Below are 24,572 nucleotides of genomic sequence, written 5' to 3'. Positions count from 1 at the left end.
CTTTCAGATGATGAGATAAAGCATATTTTTATCTTTAGTAATATTTCTCTAGTTTCAGGTGCTTGAAAAACAGTCCATTACATTTTGATATGAAGGCATCAAACTTATGACTCACAACCCACCTTAGGCTCCCAAAGAATATTTAATCTGACTCATTTACCTCACACAGAACTTCAGGATTATGAATAGTGATTGCATTCCCTTACTGTCCCTATGCTGCAGTTTGCCCTGCTTCATCAAATCTGCTTGTGAGGTGGTGTTATTTCCTGTCTGTGGTTAAATGGGGAAAGAAATGCTTCTGGAAATTACAACTGCCTAGCTGAGTTAGCAGGTCTTGGATAACAGATCTAGAACAGTTAGAGAAGGGATCTTCAAAGGCCAATCTGCAGATTTTAACTAGAGGACATTCTTCCAGAACCAGCCCAAGGTTTAGAGGTTGGAACAGGGAGTTGCAAATCCTGGGTTCTATTCCTGGCTCTGCCAGTCACCCTGCAACTTTGGGTAAAATACTTGTAAATAACCCATTATTGTTATTACCAAGATGTGCAGGGCAATATACAGTACAGCTAATAATTTAGGTGCCAACTCCTCAAACTTGTTTAACTTCTCAAGTGTTGATTGCATTATGAGGTACTGAAGAACTGGTGTTTTGAAGTTGTCATTGGGAGTTTGTATTTTTCCTAGTATTTTAAAGGTCCTTGCTTTGAGGAAAGCCCAAGCCCAAAGTATCCTAGAAGTGCTGAAGACAATCCTCCAGTGTTTAGAATCTCTTGGGCAGCCGCACTGTTTCCATCCACCTTGTGTACTCTTTCTCTTGGAACTTCTGGCCTGCCAGAAAGACTTTACAAAGTAAGTATCTTTCTTAGAAAACTGGAGCTAACACAATTCTGTATAGCATATCTGCATGCCCTGACTCAGTACTGATTGCCCAGGGTGAAAAGAATGAGAAGTGATGGCCTTGTGAATACAGATACAAGAGCAAGTGCATATATTGATCTGAGCACAGTATTTAAGTTTCTGTGCACACTTTCTATGGTGCATTTTGATCGTTTACATTTTCATAGTGGTACTTGGAGATTTAATTGCAATATTCCTATTTATGCCAACAGGGGTCAGCAGCTTACCCACAGCATATAGTTATTAAAATGTTCCCAATTATCTAACTGGATCACAGAAAACACAGAAAACTAGACTTGAATAGTCTTAGACATTCACACTCTTAGCTTTCTGTTTATTATTTCAGTTTAAACTGCTGCCTAAATAGGATTGGTTCATCTTTTTCCTTCAATAAGAATTTAAGCTGGAGCTAGACTAGCTGGGTTAGATTAATTTTAGTTGCTCTGTCAGCAATACTTGCTTGGGAGAGTTCTTTTCCCTTTTGAGTCTTTTCTCCATAAATTAATGTATTAGCTAATATGCAGTTAGATACTTCGTTGTGGAACTAGCTTCCTCTGGCAGTGTCCAATGGCTAGTGCTTTACCAACTCATCTTTTTAGTCATTCAGTTGCTTCTCCGTGAATATTGGGATTTGGAAAATACATTTATTTTTAAATATGACTGATAGGTCATATTATAAGGTGGTGATTATAATGTTAGTCTATGTAGATTCTAAAGCTGATTGCCTATGACTTGATGCCCAAACTTAGTTCTCATTATAGAGTGCTGTGTAAGATCTGTTAGCTGCTTTTTTGCTGTGTGTCTTCAAAATTTATTTGAGTTGGACTTTTCAGGGCCCGGTGGTCAAATATTATGAGTCATCTTGATACTTTTGACACTTCCATAGGAACAATCTGCATTTGGTGTTCTGTTTTGCGCTTCGCTTCTAATTCTACTTGTATTTGAACAAAGTGTGCTATGTGAAGTAAAGTGGTGGATTCTACATCTGCTAAACTGACTTTTTTTACTTTCAGTTATTTTGGACACTTGGAAGGTTGTGGTGCTGAACTGCACAAAGAAATTCGAGAGTCCTACTATCAGCTTGTTCTGTTTTTGGTCAATGCCATGAAGGGATTTAACAGCATTAATGACAGGTACTGAATGTAGCCCACCTATGTAACATGGAATGTTATTTTTGTTACCTTTGTCCTCCCTCACACTTTCCCTCCTATTATTAGTTACTTTTATTGCCCTGTGTCAAATAAGAGTATAAATTCTGGTAGTGGTGTGACCATTCTTTCCTCTGTTTGTTTGTATGCCGTCTGACATGATGGGCTATAATTAGGGGTGCAATTTTGTCATGGAGGTCACGGAATCTGTGACTTCCAGAGATCTCCATGACTTGAGCCCCCAGTGCCTGGGAGCTGTAGGGTCCCGCACCACCCCTGGCAGTTGGGAACTGCAGGGTCCAAGCTCTGGGCCGCCATGGGAACCACCAGAGCTCTGGGCCGGGACCCCCTGGGTGGTGTGGGGAGCCTGCAGCTCCCTATTTTGTTCTGCCTATTTTTAGTAAAAGTCTCAGGTCATGGGCTTCCATGAATTTTTCCTTATTGCTCATGACCTGTCTGTGACTTTTACTTAAAATATGTGTGACAAAATCTTAGTCTTAGCTGTAATTATTATTGGGGCTTTTTGGTGCTACTATAATACAGAAAATCACTTTTTACTTAATTTTGCTAATTAGTAAGGACAAGGATAAAATTCAGCCGTACTGGATCACTTTATTCATTTATTTTGACATACGTAATGTAACTTTTGCTTCTTAATATACAGTTAGAGATATAGCAATAATAGTAAATGTACGGTAGCATATTTGGCAAGAATAACAAAGCATTAGTGACAGGAGACAGCACCACAACACACTCTGCTTTTAAAACTGCACAGTGAGACAATCAGCTTTTTGATTAAAACTATTGGAATTTTGGAAGCTTGTGGGTTAGTAAAGTAAGGTTCTGCTGTTCATTTAACTTAACACGCAACAACTTATTTAAGGTTTTAGTGATAAGTAATTTATTCTTTCCCCCAAAATCATATTGCTTCAACTACAGATTAAAGCTGTCATGGTTTTCCCAATTTGTTTAGATCATTGCTCCCTGCCTTATCCTGCGTGCAGACATCCCTCCTTCACCTCTTGGATATGAGCTGGGAACCAAGTGATCTTTCCTTTTTTGTTGATATACAATTACCACTTCTTCTTATGACTATGTCACAAGAAAACATAAGTATTCATGACAGCGTAATTTGGTAAGTCAGCAAGACTACAATTTTTATAAAGAACTAAATTTTTGTACAGTTTTTGACAAGAATGAGCTCTGAACTTTGAAACAAGTAGTAAAGACACTGAAGACAGGTGAGGTAAAATTTTCAAAAGCATTTGTCCCATTTTTCAAAAGCTACTAAATCAATTAGGCTCTTAAATTGCATTGTCTTAAGTGCTTTTGAAAACTTTACAGAGATGTAAAGAGTAATAATTTCTGCACTAGCAGAGATTTGTTTTTAAACTGACTATTGCCAAGCAATATCACGCTACTAGCAAGTTACCAGCAAGATAGAAATCATCTTACTCCTCTGGCATGAGTATCACATCTGCATGTCTCAGAGTGCATTCATTTTAACCTTCCCCTTGGCCCATTTGTTCTAGAAGGAAATCATCTTCCTTTGCCTATATTCTATCATAGTTACCCAACAGCAGTTCGATGAGCTTGGATTTCCCAAGTGATGTGTGTTTTCCCCAGAGTGTGTGTATGTTTTAAATAAAACAAAAAAAACCAACAACCGTCTTTGTGGCGGGGGGAAAGGTCTCTGGAGTATTGTGGCAGTGCTTTACTTTTTAGGTGAAATACATGATCTTGTCTTACTAGCACACTGTATGAATTTTAGTTTTTTTTTTTTTTAAATAAACTATCCCAAAATGCATTATTAGGCAGCCTGTTTGCATTCAAACTTAATTTTGAGCTTTTTTTTTTTTTAGTCAGTGGAGTGAAGAAGATGAGATTGCAGACTACAAGCAAAACTCTGAGTGGATGGATGAATGTCAGGATGTAGTGTTTGAGACCTGGTATGAAAAGATAGCCCAAGCTGACCCAGAGAAACAGAGAAAGGTGACCTCATGATTTTGTTTATTTTTTTCATGCTCCTTGCAGGATATTTTTTTCAAAGGCACAAAGGGAGAAACGGCAAGCTCCCACTGGTTTTCTGTGAGTTGGGCACCGAACTCCCCTGTATGCCTTGGAAAATCTCCTTGGAAGTGCACGCGTAGATATCTCATCATGCTTTCTTGCAGAAAGGAACATTCTGCTTTGTATTTCGAAAGAGCTTTCTCAAAACCAAGAAATATTCAACAAGTAAATTGTGTCCATTTATTGTTCCAGATGCACATGTTTGTTGCTCGTTACTGTGACTTATTGAATGTGGACATATCATGTGATGGTTGTGATGAGATTGCACCCTGGCATCGCTACCGCTGTTTGCAGTGCAATGACATGGATCTATGTAAAACTTGTTTCCTAGGTAAGAGTCTTGTCAGAAAATACTTCTGGATCCAAAACAGTGTCTTTCCATATCATACATTAGAGAGTTTTCTATGAAATGGGCAAAGGGAAAGATTTTTCTTTTAGGAACTTCCCAAGATCTTAACACTCGTAATTTTTCCTGTTTTTTCTAATCTGAATGTCACCTGCCTAAATTTTCAGTATATATCTGAATCATGTGCTTTTTAATGGACACACTAACATAAGTACAACTAGAGGAGTGACTTTGAATTCACAAGTGCTTGTAGGACTCAAACTTGCAAGTTGCCAGTGTCATCTGAACTTGAATTTGGCATGGAATTCCGAACATAAAATTTCTCCTTTAGATCTTTTCTCCTTCCTTTTATCTTTTTGATTTTTGTCTCCTAAACAAAAATGTAACCATATTTGATTAGTGTGGATTTCTTTTGGAATGAACTCAATCAGTTGTATTGGAACCAGTCATACTGCAATATTCATTGAAAGGATCATAGTGAGCTGGAAAAGAGAATATAGGTGATGTGAATGATATTGATCATTCAGTTCATAAAGCACAACATACTGTAGATCCTATGGTAAGGCTAATTTTTATAGTAAAATAAGTTTCTCTAATATGGTATATCTGATCACTTGATGCAACTTGGACATACCTTCACAACTCACTCTCCTTTTTCACCAAACTGCTAGCAGAACTTAGGTGTCCAGAGCTTATAAAGTAGGTGTTGGCTTCCATTGATTATCTAATGCTGCTTGTAGATCAAGCTCTCTGCTTAGAGGGGTAAACAGAGTTCTTTAGTCATGTGTACTCATCTAATCAATAATAATAAAAGAACAGAAAAATAACGTAAGAAGCATATACTGGCATTACGTTATGAAAAGAATGGGAAGATAGCTACTGTACCTAGAGGTCATTGCAGACACCAACTTTTTTTTTATTTCTACGTAGGTGGTGTTAAACCTAAAGGTCATGAGGATGACCATGAAATGGTTAACATGGAATATGCCTGTGATCATTGCCAAGGGGTTATTATAGGTCGACGGATGAACTGCAATGTGTGTGATGACTTTGATCTTTGCTATGGGTGTTATTCTGCAAAGAAATACTCTGACAGGTATTGGTATGCAATTCAATACTCACCAGCTTGTGGGCAAGAACATCAGCAATTAACACCTCCTACAACCAATCACTCTAGTGTCACTCCTTGGGAGCCTTTGTCTGACCCCAGAATATCCAATTATTGTCCTTAGGAGAAAAGTAGCAAATGTTGAGCAAAAGTTTTCAGCTCTAAATCCTACCCCAAACTCCAAAGTAAGTTGGTTACAAATCTTTCACACCTTGTAGTCCTAGAAGTGTTCACCATCCAGAAGTGTCAGAAGATTGATAAGATAGCATTGGTGAGCAAGCTCCTTACACATATGGAGATTTACTTTCTTATTACCTCCATCACTCCAAGATTGCTGCCAAAGTTGTTCACATAAACTTGATTTGTAGAGCTGGAGTTCTGGGGGCAGATGTTGAACTAGTGTCAATTGTCAGCGCTCCTTTGAGCCCAATGGAACTCCGACAGTTTATGCCTTGTAAGGATCTGCAGTTTGAAATTTTGAAACATGCTTTCTATTCTTCCTTCTTTTGCAGAAAGAAAACTTGCATTTAAACTTAAGTTCTAAACTGTAAACACTTTCTTTCAGTCACCTTCCCACTCACAGCATCACAATATATCCGATGGTGACCATTCGAATCAGTGACCGACAGAGACTCATCCAGCCTTATATCCACAACTATTCTTGGCTGCTGTTTGCCGCGTTGACACTCTACTGTGCAGACTTGGCAAGTGGGGATGAAGTAGGAGAGAAACTTGATTCGCAGATTCTCAGTCATGCTAGAGTTCTGCAACATCAATGTATACAGCTCATTGGAGACTGCCTGATGAAAGCACAGCATGGAAAAGGTGACCCAAATCCTCCATTTATTGAAACACAGTAATTGTTAGAATGACCCTGGTGCAAAGCCTCTGGTTAATCACGTTGCAGTTTTCCAAGGAAAGAAAAGCCTAGCTTAATAGGAATAGCTCAGTGGTTTGAGCATTGGCCTGCTAAACCCAGGGTTGTGAGTTCAGTCCTTGAGGGGACCACTTAGGGATCTGGGACAAAATCAGTACTTGGTCCTGCTAGTGAAGGCAGGGGACTGGACTCGATGACCTTTTGGGGTCCCTTACAGTTCTATGAGAGGCATATCTCCATGTATTATATTAATATCAGAGGGAAGCTACTTTCCATTTCACTAATAGTACAGAGACTATTTTATAACTGATCATTTAGAAATCTTATTAGAGTAACAATATTCTCAGTGATAATGGAACGTGATAGAAGAAAAGAAGGCTTAAGAAAATTAAAGTAATATACTGGGACAACTTCTCATAAATTTTCAGTTTAAGAAGACACACTGTGCCTGGATATGGATGCAGTTATCTTGTTTACAGGGGCCCTGAGGAACAAAAAAATAAGACATGATGAAAAGTGTTTCTTGATCTGCACTATTGGCCAGATACTTTTAATCTTATTCATGATGTGAAATAAGGTGCTGCAGAAACAGTCCCACTGACTTAACTGCGGGCGGGCGGGCGGAGATCAATCTAAGTTACGCAATTTCAGCTACGTGAATAACATAGCTGAAGTCAACATACTTAGCTCTACTTGCCACAGTGTCTTCACTGTGGTAAGTTGATGGCTGATGCTCTTCTGTCGACTTCGACTGTGCCTCCAAGTCTACGGGAGAGTGCTCGACAGTCGATTATCGCGTCTAGTTTAGAGGTGATAAATTGACCCCCACTGGATTGATTGTGGCGGGTAATGTAGACAAGCCCTAAGATTCTGCTCAATGTGACATAAGGTGGCAGAATACAGCTCTATGTAAAATGTGCTTGAAAGTCCAAGTTTTTCTTTAAAACTTGGAAAAAGCTTGTTCTGTCATACAGGTATAAAAAAGCCAGAAATGGCTGAGAATTTAATTTGGATGGTAACAGACTGAGTACCAGTGATGAATGAACCTGGTGATATTCTAAGCTCTCAGCTGTGTTTGTAGCTGGTTCTGGCCACTTTAGAGTCACAATCCTGGCATCGGGTTTCAGAGTGGTAACTGTGTTAATCTGTATCAGCAAAAAGAACAAGGAGTCCTTGTGGCACCTTTTTTATGTAGATTAACATATCTGAGTCTCTCTTGTTAGCAGGTACCAGATTTTGGTTGTGAAAGGCTACATGTCTTAGGGTTCAATCCTTAAATAGATTTTGTAATATTTTCCCCACAGGTTTGAAAGCTTTAGCTCTCCTCTGCATGTTGCCAGACGGTGAATCTTTCTCAGAAAATGAGACCTCTTCTGTCAGCCCTCCAACAGATGGCGCTATAGAGGGCCATGCTGGTGTTAAAGCAGCGGAGGGAATGAATAAAAAGCCAAGGACAGGCTCTTTTGTACATAGCAATGTAAGTACTGCTTCTTTATGAAATTCCAAAGTACAGTTCAGTTGATGTCCATTCTTGTATGATCCTCAACGGGGATAAATATTTCCGTTCTTTTCTCCAGTGATGTGGGGTGCAGTAAGTGAACTGGCACATTATAGCTGAATCACTGGGTCACCTTACGTTTAGGTGACTTGGATTCTTCAACCCTGTGTGTGAGATGGACAAAACAATGTTTGCCCTCTGAATGGGCCATGGGTGCCTAAATTAGTTTTCAGGGACGTAGTCTCCTCCCCAGCCTTACAGTTCAATTTTGTAGGCCAAATAATTTCCCACAAAAGAGAAACTTATTTGTGGATGTAACATTACATATAACATAGGAAAAATGTGTAATTTTTATTTTGTATATGGAAACTTAAGGCCTGAACATAGCATGAAATACGTCAACGAAGGGTTTTTATATTTTAAAATAACTTTTTGCCCAGTGAAAATAATTGCCTCTATTTCTTTCTGTGGCTTTAACTTGGTGAATTAAATTGTTCTTCAGTCTCTTGGTATATTTATTTTGTTTTCTTTTTAGGGGAAAGGAGATGTTTCTGATGAAATTCAGTCTTCTGTAGAAAAAAAAGAAAGCCACAGCAATCCTTCTAATGCTCCTTTATCAGAGAAAGATGTTTTGAGACAGGATTCAGAGACACTGGCTCTTAATTCTATAGACAATAACATATCTTCACATCTTCCAGGTAAGAAAGTTCCCATTTCATCCAACATACACATACTCCACGTATATACACAGCTGTATTTTTGTGTCCATCCTTATCTTGTACATTTGTAAATAGATTCAGTTGAAGTAAACAGGCTGCTGCATCAAGACCTCATAATCTTATGGCTTTGGAATACCCATACATAGAGCATTTTACCTGAATTTCAGTTTGTACAGATTACTACATAGCTAGGTTTGAAAGATCAACCTGAATTGCACACCTTATGTGATTATGGTTAAATATATCTCTACATAGAAATTATCGTGCTATTGGATCTAATACATTACAAAGATTTAAGCATGCTTTCTTACTTAGTAAATTTCTCCCCGGCATTTCAAACCCATTTCTCTAGATTACTCAAGTAAATATATTCAATATAGTCATTATCTGCTTGCTGTGTATTAAGTTGCAGAGATGATTTAAATCTTTTTCTCTTCCTTCCCCTCTCTGTATTCTTCGTTTTCACTTTTCTACTAATTTAGAGTCCATTCCTTCCCCTTGTTTTCTCTTGAAAGCGCACCTCAAAAGCTGTGCTGTGCCTGTGATCTTCTCTTTTTTTAAATTTTTAGTATAAAATTAGAGATTTTATAGAGATGCCTTTATTTATTAAGGTATGTAATCTAGAAAGTACTGCTTTCATTCTTTAAAAGCTAAATTATGGTCAGTAAACTATGAAATAATGGTTTAATAGCCCTCTTGCATAATACAATTTATTTGTTAGACATAACTGTAAACGTATTTTAAACAAGGTTTAAGATCCCATGCACAGTATTATCCTTGTGTGACTGTACTCACAAGGGTCTGGAGAATCTAATTTCAAGCCAATGTTCTCATAATGTTACTTTTTCCTCCTTAAACCAGAAGTGAAGGGTTTCCTAGAGTGAAGATATGTAGAGGCAATTCTCAAAGGAGAAAGAAAGATGACTTAACAGTAACTGTAACTCAAATTATCTCTGCAAACCCATTTCTTACTCCTTTTGGATTGCTGTTGATCTCAGGCATCAGGGATAAGGAAATGAGGAAAGCTGTAGAATCAAGTTTTCTCATAGATGACAAGTTGGTAGACTGCCATATCATGGATTAACAGGCCAACTGCTATACCCCAGCTTTTAAACCAGGGGTAGGCAACCTATGGCACACGTGCCAAAGGCGGCATGTGAGCTGATTTTTTCAGTGTCACTCACACTGCCCAGGTCCTGGCCACTGGTCCGGGGGACTCTGCATTTTAATTTAATTTTAAATGAAGCTTCTTAAACATTTAAAAAACCTTATTTACTTTACATACAACCATAGTTTAGTTATAGAAAGAGACCTTCTAAAAACATGAAAATGTATTACCGGTACGCAAAATCTTAAATTAGAGTGAATAAATCAAGACTTGACACACCACTTCTGAAACGTTACCGGCCCCTGTTTTAAGCAGTGTCTCTTGGAGGAACCTTTTCAGTGTGGCAGACCCCGACGGAGTCCCACTCCTTCCTTCAGGGTAGGTCCCACAGCCTCCTTGCCTCCCCAACTCAAGCTTCTGAGCTCTAGTACTCCTGCTTCGATACTGCGAGCTCTGCCCAGCAAGTCCGATTGAGGTAGACTCCTGTGAAGATTTATACACACTTCAAGAATGCACCTCAGCAAGTATTTGCAGTGGCACCCAAGCAACAGGGTTTATAAGTCAGCTGGAACATAGCATTGGAAGTCCTTGGGTTAGCCTAGAGAAATAAAAGGCTAAAGCGTAGTCCATTCTGGTCAAGACTGAGCAGTTCATTAGCCATGCTGCAGTGAACTCCATGTCAGGCTCTGTCTCTCTGACCTCCTGAGTCAGTCCCAGGAGAGAGCAGCCAGCTACCTCTAGAAACCAACTCTTTTTATCTCCTGCTGGTCACCTTTGTTCTTTGGACAGGGCCTGCTGAAAAGCAGAGGAAAGCTCCTTCCTCTGGGTTATTGTTTGCTAGGTGTAAAATGTTCTGGTGATTGGGGCTTTCCATTGTCATCTTGGGTTTTCCGTTGATATGGGCTGGCCTCGGTAAATCCTTTTAGTGACCCATTCAGTCCACTCGGATAGCTAGGGGACACACACACCTGTCTCTCTCCTGTGTCTCTTGGTCAGCCCTGAAAGCAGTCTTAATCCTATTTCCCACACTGGGTAGCAGTGCACAATATAGGGGGAAACTGAAGCACACAGAGGGTACATTAAAAATACTTCCAAAAATTCCTGTTTTATCACAACCCACACTCTAAAAGCAAAGCTTTTTGATTGAATCTGTCTTTTCCAGCTATACTCACCCACTCATTTCAAATCGAGTATAGTTTTAACAGTCAGTATTCTTGAGAACTCATGAAGTGGGAAGTTAAATGTTTTTTGCAGTATTTAAAAGCTGGGATTCCACCCATTCAGATTGAATACGCAGCAGTGGTTCTAATTCTAGTAGTCCAAGACGCACAAGCTTCTGAAATAAGGTTGATAAAGTTGGAAGAGGTGATACACAAGATGGTAATCAGAATGATGTGACTTTAAAGTCTCTGTCTCTGAGCTAGTTTACTAGATATAGGGCTTGTCATAAAGATGCATTAATGTAGTACTGTTTGAAATGAGACTATACATTGATGCACTCTAAGGAACTTGTAGTGCAAGCCAGCAGGCTCCACGCAGGATGCACCTCATGCCTGTGTGGTCTAGAACTGACAGGCCCCTGGTGTGCACTAACGCGTGGCGTAGACAAGCCCATCGTCTTTGTGTGTCTATTTACACTTATTATTTCAGACTTTAAATATTACATTTTCACTTACGTTCAACAGTTTTACGGTTTTAAATTCATGTTTATTTAAAACACAGATGCTGAAAATTCAGAAGTTTCATCCCAAAAGCAGGCAGAGAAGGCTCTAATGCCTAGCCAGGAGCAAGTCTTTGCTGAATGCTCTCAGAAGAGGATTCTTGGCTTGCTGGCAGCTATGTTACCACCTTTCAAATCTGTAAGAATGAAGTACAAACTCTTCCTCCCTACCCCCTCAGGAAACTGCTTGATTTGTGAGGAAAAAATGGGGAAAATTTCAAGCTGAAACAAAGATGTAATGGGAGAAGGAGAGGCTGGGAAGGGATGGGTAGGGAAGAACTACTCTAGTTCCTCCTTTTTGCTAGCTTGTGTCAAAATGCTAATATTGAAGTGTTTTATTACATTATTTAGTTACATTATTAACTAACCACCAACCATCAGGTAAAGTTCAGATTTGTTTGTCTAACTTTAAATCAGCCCAACTAAACCTGGTGTTGACGTTTTTGCTCTGGGTTTATGCACCAGGTTTTACCTCAAAGTAAATTCCCCTCCTTGTCTCTCCCCGCTTTCTCCCCCCCATCCTATTTTTATGGAAAAAGTATTTCCAATATAAAAGGAACATAACTGAAAGCAGCTTGAAAAGGCCGCCGGCCCTCTTCCCCATCCCCTAAACACCTTGCGAGGGCCACAGATCTGGTTGTCCCTATTGATTTGCACCAGTGAGTAGGCTTATCACTATGCAGTTAATTTGTCTCTGTTCTTTTCTAGGTGCACACTTGATAAGCTTAGCTAGAAAAAATTCACTGCCTATATCCACTATGACTTTCATAGGCTCTTAACTCTCAAATCAAATGCAATTTTTTCTTTAACAATGGAAATATCTTCTCAGCCAGAGCTATTTCCATGCCAGACTTCACTTTCTACACACCAAAAGTGCTTAACCTTTTTTTAAAATTGTGTTTTCTTTACTCCCTCATGCTGAGAGGTGGTTGAATAGCTTTCCCTCAAATTTTCCCCCTTTATGTAGATACAAGGCTGGAAAACTTCAGCCAAAAAGGTGACAGTTTCTGAACACTGAGTAACTAATAAGTTTCTGCTCGAACCCTCTTTATACTATATAACTATGACTAAAGGCTTTGCTATGTTTCCTGTTCTAATGAGATTTTTCTTTTATTCACAGGGATGCACAATGTCTTTGATTAACCTGGAACAGATCCTCCCACTGATGTTTCAGGTTGTAATCTCCAATGCTGGCCACTTAAATGAAACCTATCATTTAACCCTGGGTCTTCTGGGCCAGTTAATTCTGAGACTTATGCCTGCAGAAGTCGATGCTGCAGTGACAAAGGTCCTTTCAGCCAAACACAGCCTGTTTGCAGCAGGAGATGGATCTACAGTGCCAGAAGGCTGGAAGACTACTCATCTTCTGTTCAGTCTGGGAGCCGTATGCTTAGACAGGTGCTTTTTAATGTCTACCTATAAAGATAATTCTTGATTTTGTATGCTCAACAGGAGGAGGGGAGGAGTGTAACCTGATCTAGGCTAATTCTTGAGCCCAGTCCTGTGAAGTGCATATTAGCCAGGACTCCCACTGAAGTCAACATCTCTCAGGGTCATGCTGCATGACCGTATCAACTGGGAGATGGGTAATTTTCAAAGGCTAATATAGGACACTGTTGTGGAAGAGGAGGATTTTGGGGTTTAGAAAAGAGCAAGGGCCAGTCCTACTCCCTGAACTTTTTGATGTGACCTGTCTCCATATCCTCCTAATTCCAACATGTTCCTCAGTCCAGGAGAAGGTAGGTCATATCACAGAGGTGGGCAAGCTATGGCCCGCGGGCTACATCCAGCCTGCGGGACCCTTCTGTCCGGCACCTGAGCTCCTGCCCCGGGAGCCTAGTCGCCTGCTCCTCCCCTGCTGTTCCCCCCTCCCCTGCAGCCTCATCTTGCTCTGCTGCCGATGCAATGCTCTGGGCAGCAGGGCTGCGAGCTCCTGGGGAAGTGCAGCTGTAGAGTCTGGCCTGACCTGGTGCTTTGTTCTGCCTGGTGGCATGGATGGTTCCAGCCAGGTGCCTGTCCTGGTGCTCTGGCCAGCACAGCTGTGGTGCTGCCAGCCACCGGTGCTCCAGCCAGCACAGTACGGGGGCCAAAATGTCTGCCCGCCCCTGTTATATCAGAAGGTCAAGCTGGAAAGAGCCAACAGAGGGAGGCAAGGCCTATAGTGGAGGATAGAGGGAGTTGTGTTGTAGAGAGGTCTAGCAAGGTAGAAAGAAGTCTTGCATTCAGGGAGAGATAGTAAAGTTGCTTTGAAGTACCTTAAGTGGAAGTAGAACACTCTTCAAGAGTGAAGGTTAGTAGCATGCATTATTAAATACTGTGTTAAGCATTATTCCACACTCTAGGGTTTTTTATTTGGGAAGAGGGATTGGAAAGGTTAATAAGCCAGTTAGAAAAGCATACAGAATATCAAGATAGAATACATGGAGAATCTACTGGTCTTATGGAATGATTCATCAAACAAGGAAATACACAATCCTGTGTATTATGTGAAGATATTTTGGCATCCAATTATATCAAAATATTAAATCAGTAAATTAAATCTGTAAGAAAGATTTCCCACGCCTGTCTTACTCATGTGCAAGGAGGAGCAAACAAGGAAAGAAAATTTCCAGTCCTAAACTAAAGTTAGCGAGACCATGTGTTGACTTGAATTTCTATCAACTTTTTTTTATTCTTTGGGGCCTTCAGTCCTATTTAAGATGGCAGGCCAGTGTGGGTGTTTTTGTTTTGTTTTTTTAAATGATTTAATGATGAGTGGAATTAAGAGCATTCATGTATCTGTTGAATTCAAAACCTCAAGTGATGCTATGAAAAAGACCTTCGGACAGTTGTAAATAATGTAATAGTGATTTTTGTGTTTTGAGGGAGAATAGTTGTGTAACAGTCTGCAGTCAAACCACCTAATACAGTTGAACCTTGTTCTCCAGCCGTGTAGGTCTGGACTGGGCATGCTCCATGGCAGATATTCTTCGAGCTTTGAACTCCTCTGCACAGTGGCATAGTGTGATTGCAGCTTTCACAGACCATTGTATTAAGCAGCTGCCCTTCCACCTAAAACACACCAATATCTTCACCTTATTGGTACTTGTTGGATTTCCAGAGGTAATTGGAATACTGTCAGTACATAGTGATTTGAACTATGATAATTATAGATTCTACTTTTAAACTACACTTTAATGCCATAAATAGGCAAAAGCCATAAAACTCAGATATGTCTGAGACTTCATCCTTCGTCTCTTGCACAGTTGGTTGTAGTCTTTATCTAATGGAAAACAATATAATTACATAGTTCTGGTTTTACTTGGATACATTTCATTGTGGGCAACTTGTAACCGGCAACTTGATATCCAGAATAGCCTAACGTTGAACATCAAAAAAAGGCTTTTATACTGGTATAAAATAAGCCATTATTCTTAATATACGTATCTCTGATATATCACCAGAGGACCATTAAGTTGTTAATATGCACCTGAGGTATTTTGTTGTAAAAATTTATTTCATGTCTAAATACCTGCACATATTTGGCAATGGGCAATTGTTTAAATAATACGTGCACATATTTGGCAATGGGCAATTGTTTAAATAACAAGTATGATATTAACTATAACCAAAATGCAGCCAAGTATGTAAGATAATGTAAAAAAATAAGTTATAAGTATTATACAAAGTTAGGCTGGTAACTGAAGTTTTCGGTCTCCCTTTGTTTTGCTAATGCAGGTGCTGTGTATGGGAACTCGCTCCGTGTACGTGGATAATGCCAATGAGCCTCATAATGTAATCATCCTAAAGCACTTCACTGAGAAGAACAGAGCGGTTGTTGTAGACATCAAAACCCGGAAAAGGAAAACAGGTTCTTTGACATTTTTATATCTAAGAATCATGTGATATTTCCTTACAGTATCTCTTATGAGTACCCAAAGCCTGAAGTTTTAGTAAACTATTTTATTCAGAAGTTTATTAGCTGGATTCCTCACAGAAAAGAGATCTGATTTTCCACCCATAAAGCAGATCAAATATATCAGGTTTCTGCCAAACTGATATAACGTCACCTAGTACAAGAATTGTTGCTTTTATAAATGTGCACAGAATGTAGCATTTAATATTGTTTTGTTATTGCAGAGACCTCACTTGTATCTGAAGTTAACCTGACAATGTTAGTTTGGTCACTGCTGCTGTCTTGTCCTTTATTTGTGAGCATTTAAAAGGTTTTAATTACTTGCAAATTTAAAAATACTTGCTCCTCCTGCATATAGTTAACCCTGCCACCGAAAGGAGCATGAACAGCAAAAATATGTGCTGGTCAGTTCACTCTGCTGCCCAGAAATGAATCTTCAAATATCTTAATGGCCATTTTGGCAGTAAATATGACATGACCACCTACTGGCAGATGGAGTCTGGGGGGATATATATGCTAATTGCCAATAAATGGACCTGTTAGCTGTGACCCAACCAGTTTTCCCTGTCCCACTGAAAAGAATGAGGCTATGTAGTCAGATAAATCCTACTTTTTTTAATACTACACAACTTCAAGTCTGTGAAATCTACCCCAAAGTTATGAAATAAGATTAGACAAGCAACTTTGATAGTCATGCTACACTTAATGGAAAAATGATAGTTCTGTACCAGATGTGCTGATCTGTACTCTAGGGAGGATGTATCATCTCAGACATCTTAGAATGATGCATTCTGGGGCATAGCAGTAGAATGGGCTTGCTAGTGTAATCTTTAAATTTGCTTTATAGCGTGTCTTTTGTTTGTACTGGACATTCTGCCTGCTGTGATTGTTATATTGCAAGCGAAATCCAAAGTAAAGACTTTTTAAAAAAAATAATTTTAGCTTGTTCAGAAAAATGACAAGGTCAAGCTCAAATAGAAATTGCATAATAAACAAAACAGATTATGAAAGTTGACCTTTTCAGTCTTAACATATAGTGTTTAGTGGCAACACATAACTCTACCAGTGCTCTAAGATATTGAAATTACTAAAATAAATACTATTATGCGTGCCAGGAACATTGAAATTATTGTAGTATTTAAAAGTAGGTGGAAAGCAAACGATTATCCAGTTAAGAAGCTTCACTTTGATAGTCGGGAAGGTTCAGACTCAGGGTGGCCAACCTGTGGCTCCGGAGCCGCATGAAGCTTTTCACAAGTTTAATATGCAGCTCCTTGTATATGCATCAACTCCAGGGCTGGAGCTACAGGTGCCAACTTTCCAATGTGCCGGGGGCGGCGGGGGAGTGCTCACTGCTCAACCCCTGGCTCTGCCACAGGCCCTGCCCCCACTTCCCTTCCCAACCCCTCCCCTGAGCCTGCTGTGCCCTTGCTCCTCCCCCCTCCCTCCCAGAGCCTCCTGCACACCACAAAACAGCTGATCGGGACTTGCGGGGAGGGAGCGGGAGGCCCTGATAGGTGGAACTGCTAGTGGGTGGTAGGCGCTGCGGTGGGATGCAGGGCCGGCTCTCAGGGCAGCATTCCAGCTCTTTGGGGGCGGCTCTCCAACCTTTTTGCTTGGGGCAGCAAAAAACCTGGTGGGGCGGACACTGATGGGGGCCTGCTGACATATTACTGTGGCTCTTTGGCAATGTGCACTGGTAAATCCTGGCTCCTTCTCAGGCTCAGGTTGGCCACTCCTGGTTCAGTCATATAGGTGTGGACTCTCCTGTTTTCTTATTGGTTGAGTCAAAAATGGATCAGGGATTAGCAGGAATAGTGAAAGGACGACATAATGATTTAATTCACCAGATCAATTGTGGGTCATCAGTTTCCCCAATTTTTGTCTGTTCCATGAATAACACTTATACTTCTGTGCCCACTGACACACTGTCTAGTGCTAAACAGAAGTTTGTGCGGTTTTTAACTATACTTGCGATATTTTCAGCACAAAGGAAGTGATAAGAAGACAGCTCACTATCCAAGCATTTTTATTCTGTACCAGAAGGGAAGAGAAAACATTTTATCAATACACTCCAACAAAAATGAGGAAAATGTGTATCTGTAGCAAAACTATGCCCTCATGAAGGAATTCATGTCACCAGTTTTAAACGCAATTCTGCTTTATTGGAGTGTAATTCCCACATTAGTCATTGACTTAAATATACTTGTTTTGTTTTAACTTAATGCTTAGTGCTAGGAGAGGACTTGCCAGCATCTTTCTTTTGCGGTGATTCCTTTAAAAAGCTTGACAACAATTAGTCTGCTAGTGTGCTTAGCCCGCAGCCTATCCTACTGATTTGTATTGTCTCCCTTGTACTCTCTAGTCACATGCTGCCTTTTGTTTTATACTTTAGATTATAAATTCTCTGAGGGCAAGTACTGTCTTTCTTTTTGTTCTGTGTTTGTACAGCCTGGCACAGTGGGACCCTGGTCCATGACTGGGCCTCCCAGGTGCTATGATAATACAAATGATAATAAACTGAGCCTAGAGAAAAATTCCAATGTGACAGGGTTTGGGGTTTTTTTCTTCTAGTAAAAGACTACCAGTTGACTCAGAAATGTGAACAAGAAAGCACTGAATCCCAAACTCAGCTGAGACAGTATCGCCAGCATTTTGCTTTTATAACCAGCCACCTTTTGCAGACCAGCATGGACAGTAGCTATGCAGAGGCAGTGGAAGCCACCTGGGTCTTGTCTCTTGCTCTTAAAGGATTGTACAGAACACTTAAGGTGACTTTTTTTTTTTTTTTTACATGTCTGACCAGCTACATAAGTTTGGAGTGAGGACTATGAGCTGTCTGGGTCCTATGTGTGCAGTACCTCGCCTGATGGGACCTGATCCTTAAGGGGTTCTAGACATTATTATAACATAAGTAATAACAGCCAAGGTCACTTGTCAAACCTGGCCCCATGCATCCTCTGCACATAGAGACTGAGAGCACAGCTCAAAAGAGTATATTAAGGAATATTGTTGACATGTGTTTGATCAATTTTCCTCTGCGATAAGGCTGCCTTTGAAGATGCTGGACCATAACAATAGATTTGGGTCAGAGTGGAGGAAATATGAGTGGGGATGGGGAATTCTCAAAACTCTGAGGAAAAAATTATGCATTTGAGTTCATCTGGCCTCTTTTATTGTGCAGAGTACAATTAGTTTTACTCCAACAATGAGGTGGTAGTGGTATTACCCATCTCTTTATGAGTACTGCTAAAGACTTCAGTAGTAAGAATTTCTATAGTTGTGCCGGAATTTTTAAAAAAAAATTCTCCTTTATTTTTCTCATAAAGAAGATTCTGCTTGGTGAGAACTGTGTTATCACAGTAACTTTTCTCTCTCTTTGACAGACTCATGGTTTTGAGGAGATCCAAGTAGCCTTTCTTCAGTCGGGCTTACTTAAGCTGCTGGTGAAGAAGTGCAGCAAAGGAACTGGTTTCAGTAAGACATGGCTTCTCAGAGACTTGGAGGTAAGAGAATAAGTAACGAAAGAGTCAGTGTAGCCATTGGCATAAAAGCTCAAGACAGTGCTTTTTCACCACATGTTAAACTTCTTTGAAGCATTATTATTTATATATTAAATATATTTACCATTTTGTTCCCAGAACATGATGGAAAATACATTTGGAGTAATGCTAGTGTTGAACTGATTTAATCTGAGATTTTTTGAAGGGGCTTAATGACGCCAAAGTCTCCTTGCTGTTCTTTTCCAATTCCTTTTAGCCCTATTGAAAATCCCAGCTTTTAACTTCAAAAATCGTATCAGTAGATCTCCAAGAGACCTATTAAATACTGATGCTGTGTACAGTTCTTAAGCAGATACACATAAATCATTATAATAGTAACTAGTGGGAGATCCAACATACACTTGGACGCTTTGTTCTTTTGAACATCTGTTATTGCAGGGAAAATTTTCTGTGTTACGGCAATAGACAAGCTCTATTCTCATGGTGTCTGTACTAGCCTTGATGCTTACAGTTGCTATAAATTGGCAAGACCAAGGTGACGTTACCCTGCTGCTGTTCCTAATAATGAGTAGTTAATGTTACTGTGCATACTGGAGCCAAATATCTAACTTATTTATTTTTAAGGAAAGGAACTGTAGCTAAAAAACACCATTTTGCTTGTGCCTGATAATTGCCGCTAACTCTATTGTGTTCCCATCTTGTAGTGCTTGAATATTAATATACTCAAACTTGTTAAAAAATGAATTTGTTCTCAGATTTTTTTTAAATGTATGGTTAATTATTTGAGATGTCTTCATAGAAGCTTGTAAAGTGTAAAGCATTTATGAGTGGGAAATGCTGTTTAAGTGCTGTTCCTCTTTAGAAAAGCGTGTTAATAAATGTGGTCCAAGTGTTTATAATGTTCTTAGAAGTGCCAATTGCACCTACACTAATACTGTCTACAGGTGTTATACCATATGTTGCCTTTTTCCATGCAGATTTTGTCAATAATGCTGTACTCCTCAAAGAAGGAGATCAGCTCCCTGGCTGAACGTGAGGATAAAGACCTAGAGGAAAGGGACCGAGATCAGGACGTGGACCAATCCATCGGTTCCATTGATCTGGATCAGAGCAAACTGGATCCTCTAGAGGGCTTGGATGAAGCAACCAAAATATGTTTCTTGGTATTTATTAGACTAACTTTTTCCTATTTTTGAAGATATTGTGCCTCATTTGGATCACACACAAATTGTTTCCATATGTTTAGTCTTTAAAGCAGATTTTACTTCTAATTTTTAGTTATTCATAAACTGATTCTTGTATTATTGCCTAGATTATGTATAATTTTATGCTTGGACTGCAATAATGAATATTACTAATGTTTTTAGTAAATTATTGCTGTAGAGATTATGAAATTCGTAAGTCCTTTATTCATGTGCTGAACAGGAAAAAGTGTAGAGATAACCCCAACTGAAATCACCTTTCCTCGCCTAACCTAACCTCAGTTTTATTTCAGATGACGCATGACGCACTTAATGCACCTTTGCATATTCTTCGTGCCATGTATGAGCTGCAGATGAAAAGAACAGATTCTTTCTTCCTGGAAGTTCAAAAGAGGTGAGTGAGCTACTGAATCCAGCAGAAAAACAGTCATTGAATGTGAAAGGTAACTTTTACTCAGTTAACAGGGACGCTAAACAGAAACTGCTGTAAGGAAAAGGATGTGGAACTGGTTTGTAGTGCTTCCTAAAATGTAATTGGAAAATTGACTCCTGTTACATTTGGAACTGTAGATGTGAGGACAGAAGCTAACATTTTGAAGTACGTTGTATGTTCCTTTGGATAACTTTACTCACATACACAGTATATCTCTGTAGAAGAAACTGCTTTTATGGATGGAAAGTCAGCGAGATACCAGTATTTCTCAAATGTCATCCTAACTGAGGAAGAGTGATGTGCATAGACTTGCTGGCACTCAGAGCAGCTTCTGGTACCATCTGCTTCTACAAAATCAAGTTGGAAGATATGAACATATTTTTCAGTTAATAAGATCAAATGAGAATGTTAGTTGATCTGACCTCACAAAAGAGTAAGGCAGTACTTGGATAAGAGCTTTCTAAATGCAAGTCAGGGAAGCTTTAAATGCAAGTATATCTTTTTTTAAAAGCGGCAAAGAGTCCTGTGGCACCTTATAGACTAACAGACGTATTGGAGGATGGACTTTCGTGGGTGCATCCAATGAAGTGAGTATTCACCCACAAAACCTTATGCTCCAATACGTCTGTTAGTCTATAAGGTGTCACAGGACTCTCTGCTGCATTTACAGATCCAGACTAACACGGCTGCCCCTCTGACACTTCTTTTTTTTATGTTCATTGACTGCAAAATTTGTCATTTTTAAGGTTTGACGGAGATGTAATTACCACAGATGAAAGGATCCGAACACTGGCCCAGAAATGGCAACCCAGCAAGCGTTTGAGATTGGAAGAACAGAGTTCGAAAGCAGTGGATACAGACATGATCATCTTACCATGTTTGGTGTGTACTCTTTAAAAAAAATAAAAAAAAATGAAAATTTGATATCACAAGACTTAGTGATTCAAATAATTTAGAAGGTCCAAATTTAAGATTTGTTTGTTATTAGAGCTCCTGTTTTATTATGTTAAAAAGAATAGGCAAGATATCAGCAAGAACTTAGCTTTCTTCTCTGCAGATTCTCTCTTGAAGATCTAGAAGAACTAGATTTTAGATCAGGAGAACAAATTATGACTTTACTGGAATGCTATGAATTTCCTATTTCATACTAGAGAGATTTTACATAATATACAACCGTAAACATGTTCACTGACCACCTCACTGCAATGTTACTATATGAATAGCTTCAGGAATACCAAATAATGATGAATCTGTTTTGCCAAAATGGACAGCATGACTCTAGTAGCAAAAGAGAAGTGAAGTTAAAGGCGGGAGGGATGGATAGCTCAGTGGTTTGAGCATTGGCCTGCTAAACCCAGGGTTGTGAGTTCAGTCCTGGAGGGGGCCATTTAGAGATCTGTGGCAAAAATCTGTCTTGGGATAGGTCCTGCTTTGAGCAGGCAGTTGGATTAGATGACCTCCTGAGGTCCCTTCCAACCCTGATATTCTATGATAACAAGGTAGCAAGTGTCAATTAGCCATGTATTGGGATGCAACTAAAATGCAGGTAATCTTGAGTATGGGCCCAACATGGATCCAGCAGAGAAGCTCAGGTATTTATGGGCATCACTGATCTTCACTTACAGGAAACACATATTTAAAAAAAACAAAAAAAAAACAGCTTATTTAATACCTACTGGCTTCTACAAATGGATAAATCTATATTTAGTACTGCAAAGATCTACAATATAGTGTCATGGTAATTTATGGATGTTCTCATTTAATGACCCTCCACAAAAAAATTAAGCATGGATTCACTATTTTTTGTTTTTTAGGGCCAGAGGACATTATCATCATTTAGTATGACCTTTCGCATTGTATGGGTCACATAATTTCATCCAGTCAGTCCTGTATCTAGCCGACTGATTGGTGTTTGAAGTGCAGCATGTCATTTAGAAAAACATCCAGTCTTGATTTAAAGACTCCAAGTGATGGAGAATTAACCACATCTTTTGCTAATATGTTCCAGTACTAAACTTACCTTCAGTGTTTAAAAAAAAATTGCACCTTTGTAGTCTTTGCATACTTGATACATTAGTACATTTATGGCTTACCTAAAATGACACTGAATAATGGACCCATTTTCCACTAAACAAGAATTAAGATGGTCGATCGGTGTTTTGTACGGGCCATTTGAGTTCCTTAGTAGGCTAGCATGGCTTGTGGGACACTGTGGTATTTGGCAGAAATGCCAGCTAGATATTCACCAAAGGGCCAGAAAGGAAATAAAGCAGCTAACTTCTTAGTCCCTCTTCACTGGCTGTTTATACTGGGATAATCAGTAGTTAAAATACATCTAACAGGAGAACCACAAAAAAAGTGTGGACCATTATCGCTCTTGCTTCACCTGTACAATTCAGTTTAAGTTTATGCTCTGAGTGTTAGAATAATTTGGCTCTTGCCTGCATTTAATATCAGTGATATCTAGTTTGTAACTATATCTATTGACACCCAGGGGCAGACTTAAAGTAAATTGTCCACAGGCAGGCTTAGTTGTGTTTTCTATGAAAGATTGGAGCTTGTAATTTTTAATGAGTCTAATTATCAACCTATAAACAATGAATTAAACTTCTGGTCATAGATTTGTAGACAATGAAGAAGTAAATTGCCCTGAATCTCTTTTCAGGCTTGTGCTTGTCTCTTGCAGTCAAAACCTGTACTTTGTGATAAAGCCACTGAAGAATCCAATCCCATTACCCAGAAACTGATAACCAACACGGAGAGTGATCTCCAGCTTAGCTATGCCAAACAGCGTCGCACCAAGAGTTCCATACTCTTGCACAAAGAGCTGGATTCCAGGAGCAAAAAAGCTGTGCGGGATTACCTGTATCGGGTGAACGAGGCTACTGCTGTTCTGTATGCCAGGCATGTACTTGCCTCGTTGTTGGCTGAATGGCCTGATGATGTGGCAGTAAATGAAGACATCCTGGAGCTCAGTGGGCCAGCGCACATGACTTACATTTTGGACATGCTTATGCAGCTAGAGGAGAAGCAGGTATGGGAGAAGGTAAGTGGGCTGCATTTGTATGTCTAGCAAACTCCCAGAGATACTTGATTTTTTTTTTAAAAAATAAATAAAAAATATTCAAAGACTTGAAGCTTCAAATCATATATTTCTTCTACAATAAACACTCCATCTTCAGTCAAAAACAATGGGGTTTGACAATATTTTTACAAAATGACTTTCTGATCAACAGAAGACTGAAAAACATTCTTCTTGGATGCAGCTGTTTCAAATAAATGAGCAATTAGGATGGGGAAAATTCTGTTCTGCATAGAAGTCAATGGGATAAGGAGCCAAATTTGAGTGCTGTTTTTAGCTTAATTTCAGTATGTATTTTAAAAATCTTCTGCATTTTAAAAAAACAAGTTAGTTACCAGCAAACAAAGTCTCAGAATTGTAGATGAAGACAAGTAATAATTACCTAGATATCCATACAGCACCTAATGTAGTGGGTCTCCACATTAGGACTTTCGGACACTACAGGAATATAACTAATAGTGTGTGTTCATGTCCAAGAAACAAATGCTCCTCCAATATCTTTCCTTGCATTATTGAGCTGGCTGTTTCACCATGCCTCATCTCAGCCCTGGCCTCTGTTGTATACATGTTTAAAGCTTAGGTTAAGAACTGGTTGTTAATCAAAAAGAAAACTGAATTATCTGGACTTCCTCATTAACTTCCGTACAGGAATTTGAATCCATTTTGTCTTCGCATATTCTTAATTTTTGCCTTCTTGAGTTAGGTCAGAATCATCCATTGCCATAGGTATGCCCAGACTTCCCAGGTACAGAAAGAAAGAAGTAGTGTTTTAAATTTAGTTATTATTTTTAAAGTGAACATATATAAGAACATCGCTGAAGGAATTTTCCATATATTTCTCTAAAACCAAAGGTGGTTTGTTAGTAAAGATCCTGGTTATATAATATGGTTTTAAATTTCAACTTTGAGTATCCTAATCTTAAAAATCCAAACAAATACCATTTAGTCTAGAGTCTGCATTTCAGG

At 39.3% G+C, this 24,572-nt stretch overlaps 1 protein-coding gene across 3 annotated transcripts in view; it reads left to right on the top strand.

Annotated features, from left to right (window-relative positions):
* The window catches only part of ZZEF1 (zinc finger ZZ-type and EF-hand domain containing 1), a 79,283-nt gene that overhangs the window by 41,275 nt on the left and 13,436 nt on the right, over positions 1-24,572 (top strand). For 2 of the 3 annotated variants that reach the window (XM_050929529.1, XM_050929527.1), the window contains 19 exons: positions 685-849; positions 1,911-2,030; positions 3,019-3,180; positions 3,908-4,037; positions 4,308-4,446; positions 5,392-5,557; positions 6,135-6,394; positions 7,751-7,923; positions 8,480-8,642; positions 11,494-11,630; positions 12,612-12,889; positions 14,419-14,593; positions 15,209-15,341; positions 17,961-18,157; positions 18,773-18,892; positions 19,867-20,052; positions 20,385-20,485; positions 21,271-21,406; positions 23,190-23,570. In XM_050929529.1, the coding sequence (XP_050785486.1) occupies positions 685-849; positions 1,911-2,030; positions 3,019-3,180; positions 3,908-4,037; positions 4,308-4,446; positions 5,392-5,557; positions 6,135-6,394; positions 7,751-7,923; positions 8,480-8,642; positions 11,494-11,630; positions 12,612-12,889; positions 14,419-14,593; positions 15,209-15,341; positions 17,961-18,157; positions 18,773-18,892; positions 19,867-20,052; positions 20,385-20,485; positions 21,271-21,406; positions 23,190-23,570 (3,322 nt within the window). The remainder of the gene's footprint in view (positions 1-684; positions 850-1,910; positions 2,031-3,018; positions 3,181-3,907; positions 4,038-4,307; positions 4,447-5,391; positions 5,558-6,134; positions 6,395-7,750; positions 7,924-8,479; positions 8,643-11,493; positions 11,631-12,611; positions 12,890-14,418; positions 14,594-15,208; positions 15,342-17,960; positions 18,158-18,772; positions 18,893-19,866; positions 20,053-20,384; positions 20,486-21,270; positions 21,407-23,189; positions 23,571-24,572) is intronic. The other variant, XM_050929528.1, reaches the window with a different exon arrangement.

This window comes from Gopherus flavomarginatus, chromosome 19 (genome assembly GCF_025201925.1).
Source record: "Gopherus flavomarginatus isolate rGopFla2 chromosome 19, rGopFla2.mat.asm, whole genome shotgun sequence".
NCBI classification, from domain to species: Eukaryota; Metazoa; Chordata; order Testudines; family Testudinidae; genus Gopherus; species Gopherus flavomarginatus.
The sequence above is the reverse complement of the archived record's forward strand: the minus strand, read 5'-3'. Positions and strand labels throughout refer to the sequence as shown.